This window comes from Salmo salar, chromosome ssa10, assembly GCF_905237065.1.
Source record: "Salmo salar chromosome ssa10, Ssal_v3.1, whole genome shotgun sequence".
Classification (NCBI taxonomy): domain Eukaryota; kingdom Metazoa; phylum Chordata; class Actinopteri; order Salmoniformes; family Salmonidae; genus Salmo; species Salmo salar.
In genome coordinates, this window is record NC_059451.1 from 36512574 (window position 1) to 36531636 (window position 19063).

Sequence of the window (19063 nt, forward strand, 5' to 3'; positions counted from 1 at the left end):
GGAGTGCTGCAGAGATGGTTGTCTTTCTCTAATGTTCTCCCATCTCCATAGAGGAACTCTAGAGCTCTGTCAGAGTGACCATTGGGTTATTGGTCACCTCCCTGACCAAGGCCCTTCTCCCCCGATTGCTCAGTTTGGCTGGGTGGCCAGCTCTAGGAAGAGTCTTGGTGGTTCCAACTTCTTCCATTTAAGAATGATGGAGGCCACTGTGTTCTTGGGGAGCTTCAATTCTACAGAATTCTTTTGGTACCCTTCCCCTGATATGTGCCTTGACACAATCCTGTCTCGGAGCTCTTCGGACAATTCCTTCAACCTCATGGCTTGGTTTTTGCTCTGACATGCACTGTCAACTGTGGGACCTTATATAGACAGGTGTGTGCCTTTCCAAATCATGTCCAATCAATTTCATTTACCACAGGTGGAGTCAAATCAAGTTGTATAAAACATCTGAAGGATGATCAATGGAAACAGGATGCACCTGAGCTCAATTTCGAGTCTCATAGCAAAGGGTCTGAATACTTATGTAAATAAGGTATTTCAATATAGAATGTATTATGAATTTGCAAAAAATCTTTGTCGTTATGGGGTATTGTGTGAAGATTGTTGGGGAAAATGTTTTATTTCGTTCATTTTAGAATAAGACTGTAACATAACAAAATGTGGAAAAGGGGAAGGGGTCTGAATACTTTCTGAATGCACTTTGTGTGCCATTCAGAGGGTGAATGGGCAAGACAAAAGATGAAAGTGTCTTTGAACGGGGTATGGTAGTAGGTGCCAGGCGCACCGGTTTGTGTCAAGAACTGCAACGCTGCTGGGTTTTTCACACTCAACAGTTTCCCGTGTGTATCAAGAATACTCCACACCCAAAGGACATCCAGCCAACTTGACACAACTGTGGGAAGCATTGGAGTCAACATGGGCCAGCATCCCTGTGGTACGCTTTCGACACCTTGTGGAGTCCATGGCCCGATGAACTGAGGCTGTTCTAAGGGCAAAGTTGGGGGTGCGTGCAACTCAATATTAGGAAGGTGTTCCTAATGTTTGATACACTATGAATATGTCAGCCATAGATGCACATGAACACATGCAGGAGAAGACGCCTGTACTATCCTGATTGATGACTGTGAGAGTGGGGGAAAAAACACAGGAGAAAGAATGCATGATGCCTGGGGGTAAAAAGTATCCTGTTTCAGCAATTTATAGTTGTAGGGTGTAGACTGGAGTTGCTGGACCCACAAGAGACTGGGAATGGTGTCTTACGTATGTATTTTACATGTTTTCTTAGGGAAGGGTTTCCCAAACTCGGTCCTCGGGACCCTAAGGCGTGCACGTTTTGGTTTTTGCCCTAGCATTACACAGCTGATTTAAAATATAATCTAATCATCACGCTTTGATCATTTGAAATTGGCTGTGTAGTGTTAAGGCAAATCCAAAACGTGCACCCCTTGGGGTCACAAGGACCGAGGTTTGGGAAACTCTGTTTTATGGGTTGTTTAATTGTAGAAGAAAGGAATGATTTTCACATTCTGGTAACAACCTCAGACATTGAGCAACTTAAACCAAGCATCACATTTCTCTCATCTGAGTGGTACACATGAATGTGCCTCAACATGCAGTTTCATTCAGAATAGGTTTAAAGTCTTTGAGCAGTTTAATCCGGTGCATTCCCTATTGTTATTATACCCTCAATACTATTCTGTGGTGTCTGCAGCTGGCGCACATATTTTAAGCTGAGTGAGAGACGGCACAATGGGACAAGGTGTCCTGCCAAAATAATATTGAGACTGCCGTCTGCAGCACCCTCTGTAGCACTTTGTTGTCGAGGGCGGTGCAATTGTCTTACCAAGCACTGATGCAGCCAGTCAAGAAGCAAAATAATGTACTTTTATTTTAACTACTCATGTCATGCATGATGTCAGGGAAAACAAAGTAGTCTGTTTCAGCAAATAATAGTTTTTGGGTGCAGGGTTTGGGTCAATTCCATTTCAATTCCAGTCAATTCAGGAAGTGCACTGATATTCCAATTATCTTCAATGCTTTTCAATGTGGAAAATTTGGAATTGTAACTTGGTTCACTTTGTGAATTGACTGGAATTTAAATGGAATTGACCCCAACCCTGGTTGGGTGTAGACTGAGGTCACTGGGCCCACAAGAGACTGGGAATGCTGTCTTACCTGTATGTATTTTACGTGTTGGGTTGTTAGAGGTTGTTTGATTGTATTTGGCCTGAGAAGCTGCCGTTTGATTGTTAAAGAAAGAAATGAGTTCCACATTCTGGTAACAACCTCAATATGTTCCTTTGAGGATACTGAGCAACTTAAACCAAGCATCACATTTCTCTCATCTGAGTGATACATATGAATGTGCCTCAACATGCAGTTTCATTCACAATAAAGTCTTCACTATTGTTTTCATCCCCTAAATGCCAGGCCTATTCCTTGGCGTCTGCAGCTGGATCATATCTTTTGTAAGCGGAGTATGAGACAGCACAATGGAACAAAGTATCCTGCCAAAATAATATTGAAACTGCTCACGTCCTGTACCAGGATGCATTTAGATGAGCTGAACACAGCATGATATCAGACAGTCTTTGCTATACTGGATCCATGGGACCTCCCTACCCCCATTGAAGTCGAAATTAAAAGGGTTAAATAAAGGTAAAATAAAAAATATGAGACAGTGGCAAAGAAGAAAAGGGCACCAATCTCATAGCAGCAGAGATTAAGTTATTCTCTAGAGAGTTATTCTCTTCTAATCAGGTTCTCTTCTTTATAAGTGTGTTATTCTGTTTGTGTGATATAGGATTTGTGCAATTTAGTTTTATTTGTGTTTTTTGTTAGCAATAGGGTAATAGTGTAATAATTTGATTCTCTTTTTTATTTATATTTATATACTACAATTTGTTTCTATTTGTCTTTGTTACTTTTTGATATTTATGAGTCTTATTTTTGTATATATTTTTTATATTTAGATAGTTTTAAATGTTATGATTATTTATTTGCGTTGTTCCAAATGTCTGAATAAAATTTACAGTGCAGAATGGTGCTTTTTGTTGTTGTTGGGGGTGGAGGGGGGGGGCTAAAGTGGGGGTCCGCCCAGGGAGCCATACAAGCTTGAACCGCCACTGTTGCCAATGACTGGTACCTTACTCAATGTAGGCCTATAGTGGTATGTTTACGACGTGTTGTTACTTGCAGGTGGGTTGGGGCGCGTCCGGAGACGCCTCTTCTTTTCCGAGCGCTGACCTCCAGCTATATAATATCCTCTCTCACATTCAATCTTTTCACAATCAGGAATACTACACAACATCCAAATCTGACTTTGCTACTGAGTTCATCTTCGAGCGTTTTCTACTAACAGGTAAACATTTTTATAATACAACATTTTATAACTATACATCAACTGTTCTCATACAATAAGGATACACATAGATTTGTAAAATAAGTACATAAATTGATCGGGAAAAAAAGAAAGCCTATGTTCATGGAAAATAGGAAACATACTAATTTCTGTAGCTTCTTTAGAGACAAGAACTAAACTATAAAGTTGTTTATTATCAGAATCTTAAGTATTGAAGTAGAATGTTGCTGCCGGTAGAGATATGCTTTATCATATTGCAGTTGCGCTGTAAACTCATATCAGGTAGCCTAGGCTAGATGTCTTTCGCTATTTTAAATAGATGTCAAGATTATGTTAATTCACTCAAAATGTGTAGAGTGGCCAATCGTAGTTAAAAATAACTGTTTGTTCGAAAATGTAAGTAAAAAAATAAATAGAACTTAGATACGCTTCTATTTCATTAATCATTTCGTGAATTTACTGCCACTGTGCCTTTTAAATTGTAGTGCGTGTCGGCTGGCTGGAATCACATGAATCCAAGAGGGAAAAAACCTACTCAAAAACAGTCCTTGTAATGTGAGTCATGTCATATCTTGCAGCGGAATTAACAGAGATTAAAAGACTTGTAGGCTACAGTTCTCCATTTGATTGCTTAATTGAGTTGCTGTGTCAACATGTTGACTAGAGAATATGGAAAGTTACAAACACTGGCATATGAGTTAGAAATATTATAGACAAGGATTTGAACAAAAAAATAAGTCCGTCATCTATCTCTCTGTATGTTGATGCTTTTTTGCACAATAAGATTGTGAATGTAATATTCTAATGACTGATCATTCATATGAATTTAATTAATGAATTAAATATATAATCTATTCTTATCATGTTTGTCTCAATCTTACATACCATTTTTTGAGGGTCATGAATCCTATAGTTTTTGTCATCTGTGTTCTGAAGTGGTTTTGTGTTGAGTCATCCTCGACCAGAATGAACCCAGAACTCATCCAGTAGCACCACATAGGAAACAAGCTGCTAGGGGAATACTAGAGGATAATTGGTTAGAGGAACAAATGGGTCACAAATGGGCATATGTTTACAGATTCCTTCCTTGGGAGAAATGTCTCTTCTTATCCAATCTCACAAAAAGCTTCAATCAAAACATGGCTGCAGGAAAGATATATTGATATTATGTAATTCCTGCTTGTATGGTGAAATGGACAAGTACTGTACATTTTCAGTTGCTGGATTGTTGAGAAAAGGATCAGTCTTCCAAACCGTCAATTTGGAGAGAAAGTGAGAGAGCTACTGTTCCAAGTTCTCCCATGAGTCAATCAGGGTCACTTAATTCACTCTCTTTGCACCACCACCCTAGATCAACACAGATTTAGTGCTCTGGTCAAAAGTATTGCACTATATAGGGATTAGGGTGCCATTTGGAACAAAGCGTAGTTAGACACACAATTGTCAATAAAGGAGTAATAATAGTAAAGTAACAGGTTTTATGTTAAGTCCAATATGAGAGATATACTCTCATATACTTCCAGTAATAAAGACATAAGTTTATAAATTCAAGCACACATAACATTTTGGTTTTAATGATGTGGACTGGAAGACATCCATAGTAAGGATAAACTGTCCAAGAAAATAATGATTGGTCTCCAACAAACAGACACCCTGGTATCTGCTGCCATTATGGTGGGCCATTCCACAGAACACACACCTGTCTTATGTAAATAATACTGTTCATATGGCCTTCTCTTCGGTGGGCCAACAATTACCTCTGTTTACCTGAGGAAAACATTCACTGAGAATGGGAAGCTTTGCCCTGTGTTGTGTATTAAAACCTCTTAAAGATCGGACACTTTTTTTCAAAATTTTGCCTAAAATGACATACCCAAATCTAACTGCCTGTAGCTCAGGACCTGAAGCAAGGATATGCATATTCTTGAAACCATTTGAAAGGAAACACTTTGAAGTTCGTAGAAATGTGAAATTAATGTAGGAGAATATAACACATAGATCTGGTAAAAGATAATATACTGCTCAAAAAAATAAAGGGAACACTTAAACAACACATCCTACATCTGAATGAAAGAAATAATCTTATTAAATACTTTTTTCTTTACATAGTTCAATGTGCTGACAACAAAATCACACAAAAATAATCAATGGAAATCCAATTTATCAACCCATGGAGGTGGATTTGGAGTCACACTCAAAATTAAAGTGGAAAACCACACTACAGGCTGATCCAACTTTGATGTAATGTCCTTAAAACAAGTCAAAATGAGGCTCAGCAGTGTGTGTGGCCTCCACGTGCCTGTATGACCTCCCTACAACGCCTGGGCATGCTCCTGATGAGGTGGCGGATGGTCTCCTGAGGGATCTCCTCCCAGACCTGGACTAAAGCATCCGCCAACTCCTGGACAGTCTGTGGTGCAACGTGGCGTTGGTGGATGGAGCGAGACATGATGTCCCAGATGTGCTCAATTGGATTCAGGTCTGGGGAACGGGCGGGCCAGTCCATAGCATCAATGCCTTCCTCTTGCAGGAACTGCTGACACTCCAGCCACATGAGGTCTAGCATTGTCTTGCATTAGGAGGAACCCAGGGCCAACCGCACCAGCATATGGTCTCACAAGGGGTCTGAGGATCTCATCTCGGTACCTAATGGCAGTCAGGCTACCTCTGGCGAGCACATGGAGGGCTGTGCGGCCCCCCAAAGAAATGCCACCCCACACCATGACTGACCCACCGCCAAACCGGTCATGCTGGAGGATGTTGCAGGCAGCAGAACATTCTCCACGGCGTCTCCAGACTCTGTCACGTCTGTCACATGTGCTCAGTGTGAACCTGCTTTCATCTGTGAAGAGCACAGAGTGCCAGTGGCGAATTTGCCAATCTTGGTGTTCTCTGGAAAATGCCAAACGTCCTGCACGGTGTTGGACTGTAAGCACAACCCCCACCTGTGGACGTCGGGCCCTCATACCACCCTCATGGAGTCTGTTTCTGACCGTTTGAGCAGACACATGCACATTTGTCGCTGCTGGAGGTCATTTTGCAGGGCTCTGGCAGTGCTCCTCCTGCTCCACCTTGCACAAAGGCGGAGGTAGCGGTCCTGCTGCTGGGTTGTTGCCCTCCTACGGCCTCCTCCACATCTCCTGATGTACTGGCCTGTCTCCTGGCAGCGCCTCCATGCTCTGGTCACTACGCTGACAGACACAGCAAACCTTCTTGCCACAGCTCGCATTGATGTGCCATCCTGGATGAGCTGCAGTACCTGAGCCACTTGTGTGGGTTGTAGACTCCGTCTCATGCTACCACTAGAATGAAAGCACCGCCAGAATTCAAAAGAGACCAAAACATCAGCCAGGAAGCATAGGAACTGAGAAGTGGTCTGTGGTCACCACCTGCAGAACCACTCCTTTATTGGGGGTGTCTTGCTAATTGCCTATAATTTCCACCTGTTGTCTATTCCATTTGCACAACAGCATGTGACATTTATTGTCAATCAGTGTTGCTTCCTAAGTGGACAGTTTGATTTCACAGAAGTGTGATTGACTTAGAGTTGCATTGTGTTGTTTAAGTGTTCCCGTATAAAGAAAAAACATGCGTTTTATTTATTTGTTTGTTCCTTCTTTGAAATGCAAGAGAAAGGCCAATATACAGTTTTAGAACACCTACTCATTCAAGGTTTTTTTTTTTTTTTTTACTATTTTCTACATTGTAGGATAATAGTGAAGATATCAAAACTATGAAATAACACATGGAATCATGTAGTAACCAAAAAAGTGTTAGACAAATCAAAATATATTTTATATTTGAGATTCTTCAAATAGTCACCCTTTGCCTTCATGATAGCTTTGCACACTCTTGGCATTCTCTCAACCAGCTTCATGACGTAGTCACCTGGAATGCATTTCAATTAACAGGTGTGCCTTCTTAAAAGTTAATTTGTGGAAACTCTTTCCTTAATACGTTTGAGCCAATCAGTTGTGTTGTGACAAGGTAGGGGGGATATACAGAAGATAGCCCTATTTGGTAAAAGACCAAGTCCATATTATGGCAAGAACAGCTCAAATAAGCAAAGAGAAATGACAGTCCATCATTACTTTAAGATATGAAGGTCAGTCAATCCGGAAAATATCAAGAACTTTGAAAGTTTCTTCAAGTGCAATCGCAAAAACCATCAAGCGCTATGATGAAACTGGCTCTCATGAGGACCGCCACAGGAATGGAAGACCCAGAGTTACCTCTGCTGCAGAGGGTAAGTTCATTAGCGTTACCAGCCTCAGAAATTGCAGCCCAAATAAATGCTTCACAGAGTTCAAGTAACAGATAAATCTCAACATCAACGGTTCAGAGGAGACTGTGTGAATCAGGCCTTCATGGTTGAGTTGCTGTAAGGGAACCACTACTAAAATACACCAACAAGAAGAAGACACTTGCTTGGGCCAAGAAACACGAGAAATGGACATTAGACTGGTGGAAATGTGTCCTTTGGTCTCGAGTCCAAGTTGGAGATTGGTTCCAACCACCCTGTCTTTGTGAGACGCGGTGTGAGTGAACGGATGATCTCCACATGTGTATTTTCCACCGTAAAGCATGGAGGAAGTGGTGTTATGGTGTGGGGGTGCTTTGCTGGTGACACAGTCTGATTTATTTAGAATTCAAGGCACACTTAACCAGCATGGCTACCACAGCATTCTGCAGCGATACGCCATCCCATCTGGTTTGGGCTTAGTGGGACTATCATTTGTTTTTCAACAGGACAATGACCCAACACACCTCCAGGCTTGGTAAGGGCTATTTGACAAAGAAGGGGAGTGATGGTGCTGCATCAGATGACCTGGCATCCACAATCACCCGACCTCAACCAAATTGAGATGGTTTGGGATGAGTCGAACCGCAGAGTGAAGGAAAAGCAGCCAACAAGTGCTCAGCATATGTGGGAACTCCTTCAAGACTGTTGGAAAAGCATTCCAGGTGAAAATGGTTGAGAGAATGCCAAGAGTGTGCAAAGGGTGGCTATTTGAAGAATCTCATATAAAATATATTTTGATTTGTTTAATACTTTTTTGGTTACTACACATTCCATATGTGTTATTTCATTGTTTTGATGGCTTCACTATTATTCTTCAATGTAGAAAATAGTCAAAATAAAGAAAAACCCCTGAATAACTTTGGACTGGTAGTGTATGACTTAGGAATCTAGGTGCAATATTTGGCCACTAGATGGCAGCAGTGTATGTGCAAAGCTTTATACTGATCCAATGAACCATTGCATTTCTGTTCAAAATGTTGCATCAAGACTGCCCAAATGTGCCTAATTGGTTAATTAATACATTTTGAAGTTCATAACTGTGCACTCTCCTCAAACAATAGCATGGTATTCTTTCACTGTAATAGCTCATGTAAATTGGACAGTGCAGTTAAATGCTTGTTAATCTAAGCTTTCTGCCCATATTAGATGTGTCTATGTCCTGGGAAATGTTCTTGTTACTTAAAACGTCATGCTAATCACATTAGCACATGTTAGCTCAACCATCCCGTGGGGGGAAACCGATCCCGTCGAGGTTATTAAGGATCCTATAAGGATTCAATGGAACTATATGACATATATGACATTACTTGTGACATACAGCAATTATCCTCATACACATATGACAGCACACCATAGCAGTAGTGTATTATGAAACCTACTTTAGTACATAAACTTCCATTATCGTAACATAGATGCAGAGAATCAGGAAGCAAGTGCAGTTGGTGAGTTTAATAACAAAGAACATGAAGATATAAAAAACAAGAGAAGCGTACTGGACATGAAAACAAAACCAATACTGCCTGAATACTGAGGGCTAAATAAAGGGAGAGTAATAAAGGTGATGATGAAGTCCAGGTATGCATAACGATGGGGCGCAGGTGTGCGTATTGATGGTTGCCAGGTGTGTGTAATGTGGGTTGCCAGGACCGGTGGTAAGTAGACCGGTGACATCGAGCGCTGGAGCGGGAGAAGGGGTGACAATTATTAGCGCCATAGATTAACCTTTCACACTACAGACGCTCATTCTGATATTTTGTGCAATTTTTGATTGTGTGTATTGTTGTTATATTGCTAAATATTACTACACTGTTGGAGCTAGAAGCATAAGCATTTTTCAGTACCTGCAATAACATTTGCAAATCTGTGTACGCGACCAATAAACATTGATTTGATTTAAAGTCCTCCATAACAGGTGATAAAGAGCCATAAGTTTCCATCATATCTTTGACATCACTGAGGGGTTTTTGTGTTTGTCAGTGGTAATGACAGTCACCTTGTATAGCACTCACCAAACAGAGAATTAGATCAAGGCGGAAATAGTTAGATGGCTTGTAGAGTAGTGGATCAAGATAGGGGTTGGTTACTATTACATAACATTGTTGAAGTCCTAACTACGGCAAGCTCAAGTATGAAATGTTACTTTGTTTCTCCTCCTCTCCAGAACCATGGTGTTCCATAAGGAATTTCAGACTGCAGGGAAGGAGCCTGGTCTTCAGGTGTGGCGCGTGGAGAAGATGGATCTGAAGCCGGTTCTTAAACAGCTCCACGGGAACTTCTTCACCGGAGACTGTTACGTTCTTCTCTACACCACTGCCGCCCCCTCATACTACATCCACATGTGGCTGGGTGAGAGAGAGAGCTGGTTACCCGATTGATATAGCTTATCACCATGGTCACTCAGGCTGTGCCTTTTAACCATTATCCTATACATGCAGGAAATGCCCACATAGTGATAAGGGTTATCAAAAGATACATACCTGTTCACTTGTCATATCTATTTGATAATTAACTAAAAGGTTCCTCCCTTGTATTGTTGTGTATGCTCCGGGGAGAAGTTACCCCTATGTACAGATCTAGGATCAGCAATCCTAACCTTAACCATTAGTAGGACAAATGCTAAACTGATCCAAGAACTGCACCTAGGGGAAACTTTACCATACACCGTTCTGTATGTTCATATGGACTTTCCCATTGGTCTTCTTCCTCAACTCCCCACGTCTCTATTGGCTGATACCACAGGAAGTGAGAGTTCTCAGGATGAGAAAGGTGCGGCGGCCATCTTTACCACCCAGCTGGATGATTTCCTGGGCGGAGACCCGGTCCAGTTCAGAGAGGTGCAGAACAACGAGTCTCTCACCTTCCTGGGTTACTTCAAGTCTGGCATCAAGTACAAGGTTAGATATTACAGAATAACATCTCGGAGAGACAGTTGGGCATATCAGCTTAGATCAGATCACCATAGAAAAACCTTGAGTGTTTCTTGGTTAAATAAAGATACCCACACACGCTAGCACGCACACTCTACACACACACATATATTTTAATATTGTTGTATGGTGGTATTATACATTTAGTATTGTAGATATGTGGTGGTGTAATTATGTTCAATTATGTATTTTATATTTTGTTTTATGCGTGATGTAAGTGCCTTAATGTGTTTGGAGCCCGGAAAGAGTAGCTGCTGCTAAGGCAGCAGCTAATGGGGATCCTTAATAAATACAGTACTGCACATCCTTTTAAAAATGTCTCGCTGTGTCTCGCATGACAACCCCAGTATAGCTTTGGTTTCCCTTTCCAGCACTTAGATGCTTACTCTGTTGTTATACATCCCACTACTATACTTCTCTAAGTATGTCAGTGACATTGAACCCCAATGAATTTGAAGAGAAGGGTAATTATCAAAAAGAATGTGCATGGGTTTCTCATTAGGTTAAGTATTGGTAAGTAGAGTGGAGTCCCATTTGAACTTGTTGACTAATGAGACTCAATTTCACAGCTATTGATTACCAGCGTCCAGTTAAAGGATAGTAAAATGTGTATCAATCAGTACTCTAGTGAGAACAACAGCAACACACCCATCAAAGTATTGAAATACTAATGAGTCATGACACATGTTGCACATATTTGAAGCTGTACATGCACAAAAGAGGGATTTGCTAAAAAGGTAACTGTGCTATTTATAGTAATGTGTGTATTTAAGATTTAGCATCTGCAGTCGATATAGAGGGTTGCCATGGAGAGTTTCAAATGATGGACAGGCTAAGGGAGGACACATATGGGTCTAATTCCAGAAAGCCAAATGGCTACATGTCTGGCAAGATTTTACATTGGCTTTTGGATTGGCAAGTAGAGGAAGCTATGGAAGTAAATGTTTACTTACTACTCTGAACAAAGTTGCTGACAATGACGTTGGAGTATAACATGCAGTATGTAACATAAATATACACTTCTTATAAGCAATGTATTATTGTTAGCTTTGTTAACCTGATACACTATTTTCATTCTCTGTCCTTCAGCAAGGTGGGGTGGCCTCTGGCTTCCAGCACGTAGTGACCAACGACATGAACGTCAAGCGTCTGCTGCACATCAAGGGCCGCAGGGCCATCAGGGCCACAGAGGTAGACATGTCCTGGTCCAGCTTCAACAGAGGAGACTGTTTCATCATCGACCTAGGAAAGGTGAGGCTGGGATAGCCTATTGGTGACTAAGCTAAATTATGATATGTTACTAAGTCTCCTCAACCAGACTCGTGTGTTGAACTTGGCCAATGCTACATAAGGGGATTGTCACATAGGCAGAAACACAATGATCCCACATGCACAATGTTTGCATATGTGTAATGAGGGTGATTTGACAGCCCTCTCCAAAGAATGAGATACCCCAGTTGTTATTTTGTGGATCATGCATGAGCATGTATAAGTAGGGGAGAGTGGGATATGTTGAGCCATTTTGTTCATTCAGCATCACGCCGTCAAGGGAAATATAGTATTCTGTCTAACAAAGATATCTACATATATTTTAGGATGGTCTGTATCCCTGGGAATAATCAGAATTCATGTAAACGTTACCGTCTTGAAAACATTGCATGTCCAAAAACGTGGTCTCCTGGCACGGCTTACCCAGGGTGTGGGGTAAGTTGAGCCCCGGGACAGGGTAAGTTAAACCGCCTACAAATGAATGTGCTGAATTAAATATTAGCACTACCTTTTTAAAACCATGTCTAGCTTTTTTTCCCAAACACAATTCAACACAATCGCTTTTTTGTCTTTTAATAATTCTAAGAATATTTTAACACAGGTTTAACACCTAACAAACATTATTTTTCAACACTTTTAACATAGGCCAGGTCCTGTTGTTACCTCATATCCCAGGGATAATGCCTTGCATTACCCCAGGAAAGAAAACACTTCAATTTGCTTAACTTGCCATTGGCTCAACTTACCCCAAGGCAAATATTTTGACTAAATTAGCCCACGCAGCTACAAGGATGCACTTCCATGCTAGGTATATTTAAGCTTATAGAGGCCTCAACTGATGTATAGAACAATCTTAAAAGTATCTAATTTGGTTTAGATACAAGCATCATGAAACCTCTAACACAAAAAAAACTGTTTTTTGGGCCTGACTTGCTTATCAAACGATACATTTTGTGTATGGTTTCCTATAAACAAGGGTGGCTTGTCGTACCCATTTGGCTCAACTTACCCCACTCTCCCTTATGCATAAAGGCAAGAGTCTCTTCCCTTAGTCTGAGTCATGGCCATTCAGACAGCTTTTGTTTCTATTCTCAGGACATCTTCCAGTGGTGTGGCAGCGAGTGCAACAGATTTGAGCGTCTGAAGGCATCCCAGGTGGCCATCGATGTCCGTGACAACGAGAGGAATGGCCGTGCCACGCTGCTGATGATTGAGGAGGGAGGAGAGCCACAGGCTGTCATCGACGTGAGTAACTCTCTCTCTCACACACACGCACAACACACACCCACACACACAGATGATCGCGGAGGGAGGATAGCTACCTTCACCACCACTTCCTGACCCTGTTACATTGGAAGGGTCAGAGAATATGAGAGGGATGGTTACTGGCATCTGGCATTATTATGCGCTCTGGTACGACCTTATCTCATTCAATGCATTTAAAGGGTAAGGAGTTGTTCCTAGTCTTGCATGGTGGTCATAAACTATATACAAGGTATTTTATGCAATGCTGGAACCTTTTTAGAGGAGTGCACTGGGACTTCTTAGGCAGAGCTGATTAACTTGTCTATGACTTATTTCCCCTTATTCATGACATGAAGCATTGTTGTGATTGTGTTTATTTTTAGGCTCTAGGGCCCAAACCCAACATCCCTGCAGGAAGCCCTGATGACGAGTCTGTTGATAGATCCAACCAGAAGAAGGGAGCTCTCTACATGGTAAAGATTTGCAGCCTTGTGATGCTCCCAGTCTGACGTGTGTGTGTGTGTGTGTGTGTGTGTGTTATGGCATGGTGCTGCGCTGCGCACTGTGACAGCAAAAGTATCCATTTCCGTTGTCTCTGTATAATATTGATGAATAAAGATGTATTGTAGATCTCTGATGCGGCCGGCTCCATGAAGGCATCAGTGGTGGCCCAGACCAGCCCCTTTAAACAAGAAATGCTTTCCCCCAGTGAGTGTTACATTCTGGACAATGGAGTGGACAGCAAGATCTTCATCTGGAAAGGACCTAGTGCCAACACAGCTGAACGCAATGCTGCCATGAAGGCCGCAGAGCAGTTCATCAAGGAGAAGAAGTACCCCAGACACACTCAGGTAACGTTACATCAAACTTCTCCCCCGTCACTACTGCTGCCTTGAATATTCTGAACTTGTACCCATATTTGGGAAGTTACTCTCAAGTGGTAACACAGCCAACTCCGGAAGAGCACATGTTAATCCCCCTGGTCCGGCATTTTCCATACATAAGGGAAATGGCATTCCATGACAGCCACCACTCCACATCCCATCAACATCCTCTCAGATCTGTGGACTGATCAAGTCCTTTGAAGTCTACTCTATTTTATTCTACAGGTCCAGGTGTTGCCAGGCGGAGGAGAGACCACCCTGTTCAAGCAGTTCTTCTGTAACTGGAAGGATAAGGACCAGACCACGGGCCCAGGCCAGGCCTACAGCTTGGGGCGTATCGCCAAGGTGGTGCAGGTCCCCTTTGACTCCTCCGGCCTGCACACCAACAAGACCATGGCAGCCCAGCACGGCATGGTGGATGACGGATCCGGGAAGGTTCAGGTACGGCTGGAAGAGAGTAGTGATAACATACGATGATCTAACTCAGGACTATTTAAAACAAGTGGCACTGGCTGGGAAAGGGAAACGGGATACCTAGTCAGTTGTACATTTCAATTGAATGCATTCAGTTGTATCTTTTGCATAGGTACTGGAGGAGAGGTTTGGGAAATACTGATCTAACTCTACTACTCCTGGTGGGTTTAATGTAGAACATGACACACTGGGAGAAGTACAGTGAGTGTACAAAACATTATGAACACATTAGGTTTCATTTCTGGTGTCATGCCACCTCTCTCTGCCAGCTGCCAGGCTATTTCTGCTGGTGGGATGTGGAGCACTCTTGTAACTTGTCTCCCCACTTCTAAAACCAAAGTTGCGCCCCTATCAAGAATGGTACAACACCCAAAGGACATCCTTGACACAACTGTTGGAAGCATTTGAGTCCGCATGGGCCAGCATCCCTGTGGAACGCTTTCAATACCTTGTAGAGTCCATGCTCGACGAATTGAGGCAGTTCTGAGGGCAAAAGTTGGGGTGCAACTCAATATTAGGAATGTGTTATTAATATTTTGTACACTCAGTGTATGTCGTAATGTAAAGGCGATGGATTTCCTCCTCAGGTGTGGCGTGTGGAGGATGGTGACCAGGTGCCAGTGGACCCCTCCAGCTATGGCCAGTTTTATGGAGGTGACTGCTACCTGGTCCTGTACAGCTACCGCCTGGGAGGCAGGGAGCAGCATATCATCTACACCTGGTGAGTATTGTTCACCATGTCGCCACAAGAGGGAGACATAATCATGCTTAAGCTATAGGCCTAGCTCTGCTGGAGGCAGGAGCACATCCGTTCTCTGTGTTTGTCCCTATTCATATCCCTGTAAGATTGATTGATTGATGATTGCAGGCAGGGGCTGAAGTGTACTCAGGATGAGCTGGCTGCCTCTGCCTTCCTGACTGTCAGGCTGGATGACTCCATGGGAGGGTCTCCTGTCCAGGTAAAATACTAATTCAGACAATATTCATAACAGATATGTCTTATTTAATCACATCACATATGTCATAAGAAGGGGGTTTCTGTATATCATTGTCTTGACTTAAATGGTTGGACTTGTGAAGGCTCCAGAGGCACTGCTCTGTGGCTGACCCTGTGCAGGTTCCAGCCTCTTGTGTGTGTCGATCCTATTCTGTGGTTTGACGGATATGCTGAAGTGTCTCCTCTCCTACTCTCTCCTCCAGGTGCGTGTGACTCAGGGCCAGGAGCCGGCCCACCTGATGAGTCTGTTCAAGGGTAAGCCCATGGTGATCCACCTGGGAGGGACGTCCCGTAAGGGGGGCCAGAGCAGGGTGGGCTCCACACGCCTCTTCCACATCCGCCAGAGCTCCACCAGGGCCACACGGGCTGTAGAGGTCAGTCAGTCATACAACATATACAAATCAAATCAAAATGTATTGGTTGCATACATATATACACACACACACACTGAAGGCCTATGTAGGTTTAGGTGATCACACAACATACACAACCTACAGTACTAACCACTGATATTTTGAATGATCCTGATTACTTTAAATTAGGGCAGAAGTTATGAAGTTACATAAGGAATATGAGAAAGGAAAAATGTATATTCTGCCAGTTAATAAAGTAACTGAGGAGAATTATAGGATATGAGTACCTCACCACTTCTTTCTCTCGCTATCACTCCCTCGCTCCCATTCTCTCCTATCCAGGTGGAGCCCTCTGCTGCATTCCTGAACACCAATGATGTGTTTGTGCTGAAGTCCCCTAACACTGTGTTCCTGTGGAGGGGAGTGGGGGCCACTGAGGAGGAGCTGGCTGCAGCCCAATTCGTCACCTCTTTCCTGGGAGGAGGAAGTGCCACTGAGGTGTCAGAGGGCAAGGAGCCAGGTGGGTGTTTTAGTCTTACACCTAATCACAGGCATAACATAACATATTTTAGTGATGATAGGATTCATTTACATTAGGTTTTTCTATTTTAAATACGTTTATTGTAGCACTTTTATTAGCAAATAATACATGTGAACAGTCATTACAAAATTACTCACTTTAATTTATTTGTGTGTTTTTCTAGAGCTACTTTTTGTTTTTGAGGCAAATGTCATTGCCGGCCCCTTTATAGTTAATTTTTCCGATTTTCCTTAATTTGCATTGAATGAAACTTGTTTTCCATACTGGTATGATGAGTGTTTCTGATGTACCATATTGTATTGTTCCGCATCCTCCTCCAGCTGGGTTCTGGTCTGCTCTGGGAGGGAAGAAGGAGTACCAGACCTCTAGGAGTCTGCAGAAGATGGTTAAGCCACCACGCCTGTTTGGCTGCTCTAACAAGACTGGCAGGCTCATAGTGAGTAGAGGGGGATTTCTCTTAGTGTAGGGATGGAATATTTTATTGTGAAGGATACTCTGTATTCATCTCTCTCTCTCAGGCTGAGGAGGTGCCTGGAGATTTCAACCAGTCAGACTTGGCAACTGATGACATCATGCTTCTGGACACTTGGGATCAGGTAAGGTCTTGGCCTGAAGTTGAAGACCATTATACAGTATAATCCACATGATCCCAGTGGCTCTGATACAACTGAAGTCCTGCCATGATAGTTTTTAAAGGAAGTGGTCCAATCCTCCAATCCCTCTCCACATTCTGCTTTTATTGTTTCCCTATCCCATGATCCCCTGAGGGTGCAGGGTTGAAGCCATAGAAAAGAATGACATACTTCTTGGCATGGGTACACCCAATATGGCCGCCGCTCCACCCATCAAGGAGCATTGATTTGAATGGGAATGGCCGTTCTAGTCATTCTATTTGTTCTTTTACTTTTACAGATCTTCCTCTGGATCGGCAACGAGGCCAATGAGGTGGAAAGGACCGGATCAGCAAAAATTGGTACGATTGATTAATAATCTATTGGCCGTTGTTGATGCATACACGCTATCACTACCTCAGTGTAGTCACTAACAAAAAGTGTCAATCTATAGCAGGGTTTCCCAAACTCTGTCCTGGGCCACCCCGTTTAGTTTTTTCCCCTAGCACTACACAGCAGATTCAAAGAATCAAAGCTTGATGATGAGTTGATCATTTGAATCAGCTGTGTAGTGCTAGGCCAAGACCGAGTTTGTGAAACTGATCTATGGAGCTTAATGTAGAGCTTTCTTGTCTTTCAGCCAAAGACTATGTGGATTCGGACCCTTCTGGTCGCCGGGGCATTGCCATCACTACGATCAAGCAGGGAATGGAACCACCAACCTTCACCGGCTGGTTCCAGGCCTGGGACCCCAAGTTGTGGGAAACTGACCCTCTGGAGCGTATCCGCGCCCGCTTTTAAACTTTACTGTGCTCAACCACTTCCTCCTGCTCCCTCCCCTCGCATGGCTTCTTCTCCTGCATTATCCGCTACTCCTGAAAACACAAGGCCAAGAGATCTGCAAGACATATGCAAGCAGTTGGTCCCATAAACCCAATGAAACTGGTCTGGTCCATTATATTGGATTAGCCTGGTCTCAGATCTGTTTGTGTTCTTGCATACTCAATTGCTGGTATTGTCAAGCCAAATGTTTGTCATGAAAGTGAGTGACAAGAAGTTGGAATGATAGCACAAACAGACAGTCATCCAAGCATAGCCTGAGTGCCAATCTCAGAAAATGTTATGTTTTTATTTTGTTATTATCATTTATAAGTGTATGGCTTCTCAATGAAACAAGTGCCAATGCTCAAACAGAGGAAATGCACTTTTGCTATCTTATATGCAAAAAAATAAGCATAACAAAGTCTATTTCATGCTTGTATACTGTCGTAATTTTACTCTGAATCCGATAAAAATGTACTTCTGAAGAGAAACAACCAGGTTTTATGGGATTTGATGATTGTTGTAATTAAACATCCTGCTTTTTGAAAGGAGGTTGTGTTTTTTTTATTGTGTCTTGCATTATGTACACTGAACAAAAATATAAACGCAACATGTAAAGTGTTGGTCCCATGTTTCATGAACAGAAATAAAAGATCCCAGAATTGTTCCATACTCACAAAAAGCTTATTACTCTCAAATGTTGTGCACAAATGTGTTTATATCCCTGTTAGTGAGCATTTATTCTTTGCCAAGATAATCCATCCATCTGACAGCTGTAGCATATCAAGAAACTGATTAAACCCCATGATCATTACACAGATGCACCTTGTGCTGGGGACAATAAAAGGCCACTCTAAAATGTGCAATTTTGTCACACAACACAATGCCACAGATGTCTCAAGTTTTTGAGGGAGTGTGCAATTGGCATGCTGACTGCAGGAATGTCCACCAGAACTGTTAACAGAGAATGTAATGTTTATTTCTCTACCATAAGCTGCAACCAATGTCATTTTAGAGAATTTGGCAGTACACAGCCAGAAGAGGACTGGACACATCTCAGAGCCTGGTTACTCTCTAGTTTTCTTCCCAGCTTCCTGTTTTTCTTGGGTGTTTTATTTCTAGCAACCGTGCTACTACATCTGCATTGCTTGCTGTTTGGGGTTTTAGGTTGGGTTTCTTGTGACGAATGCTGATGTAAAAAGGGCTTTAAATAATACATTTGATTGATTGTGTGTGTGTATAGGTGTAGGCTATGTGTATGTGCTGGGTGGTAGAC

The 19063-nt window shown here is 42.4% G+C and overlaps 1 protein-coding gene across 1 annotated transcript; it reads left to right on the top strand.

Moving 5' to 3' along the window:
- The first annotated feature begins 3101 nt into the window (after positions 1 to 3101).
- On the top strand, positions 3102 to 18338 carry LOC106560322 (gelsolin). Its single transcript, XM_014123122.2, has 16 exons — positions 3102 to 3361; positions 9826 to 10010; positions 10404 to 10558; positions 11681 to 11842; positions 12956 to 13105; positions 13489 to 13578; positions 13735 to 13956; positions 14215 to 14430; positions 15051 to 15184; positions 15332 to 15422; positions 15664 to 15834; positions 16156 to 16333; positions 16675 to 16790; positions 16873 to 16950; positions 17267 to 17327; positions 17606 to 18338. Exons 2-16 carry the CDS (start codon positions 9830 to 9832, stop codon positions 17764 to 17766), a joined length of 2166 nt encoding a protein of 721 aa, XP_013978597.1. The 5' UTR covers positions 3102 to 3361; positions 9826 to 9829; the 3' UTR covers positions 17767 to 18338.
- The last annotated feature ends 725 nt before the right edge of the window (positions 18339 to 19063 follow it).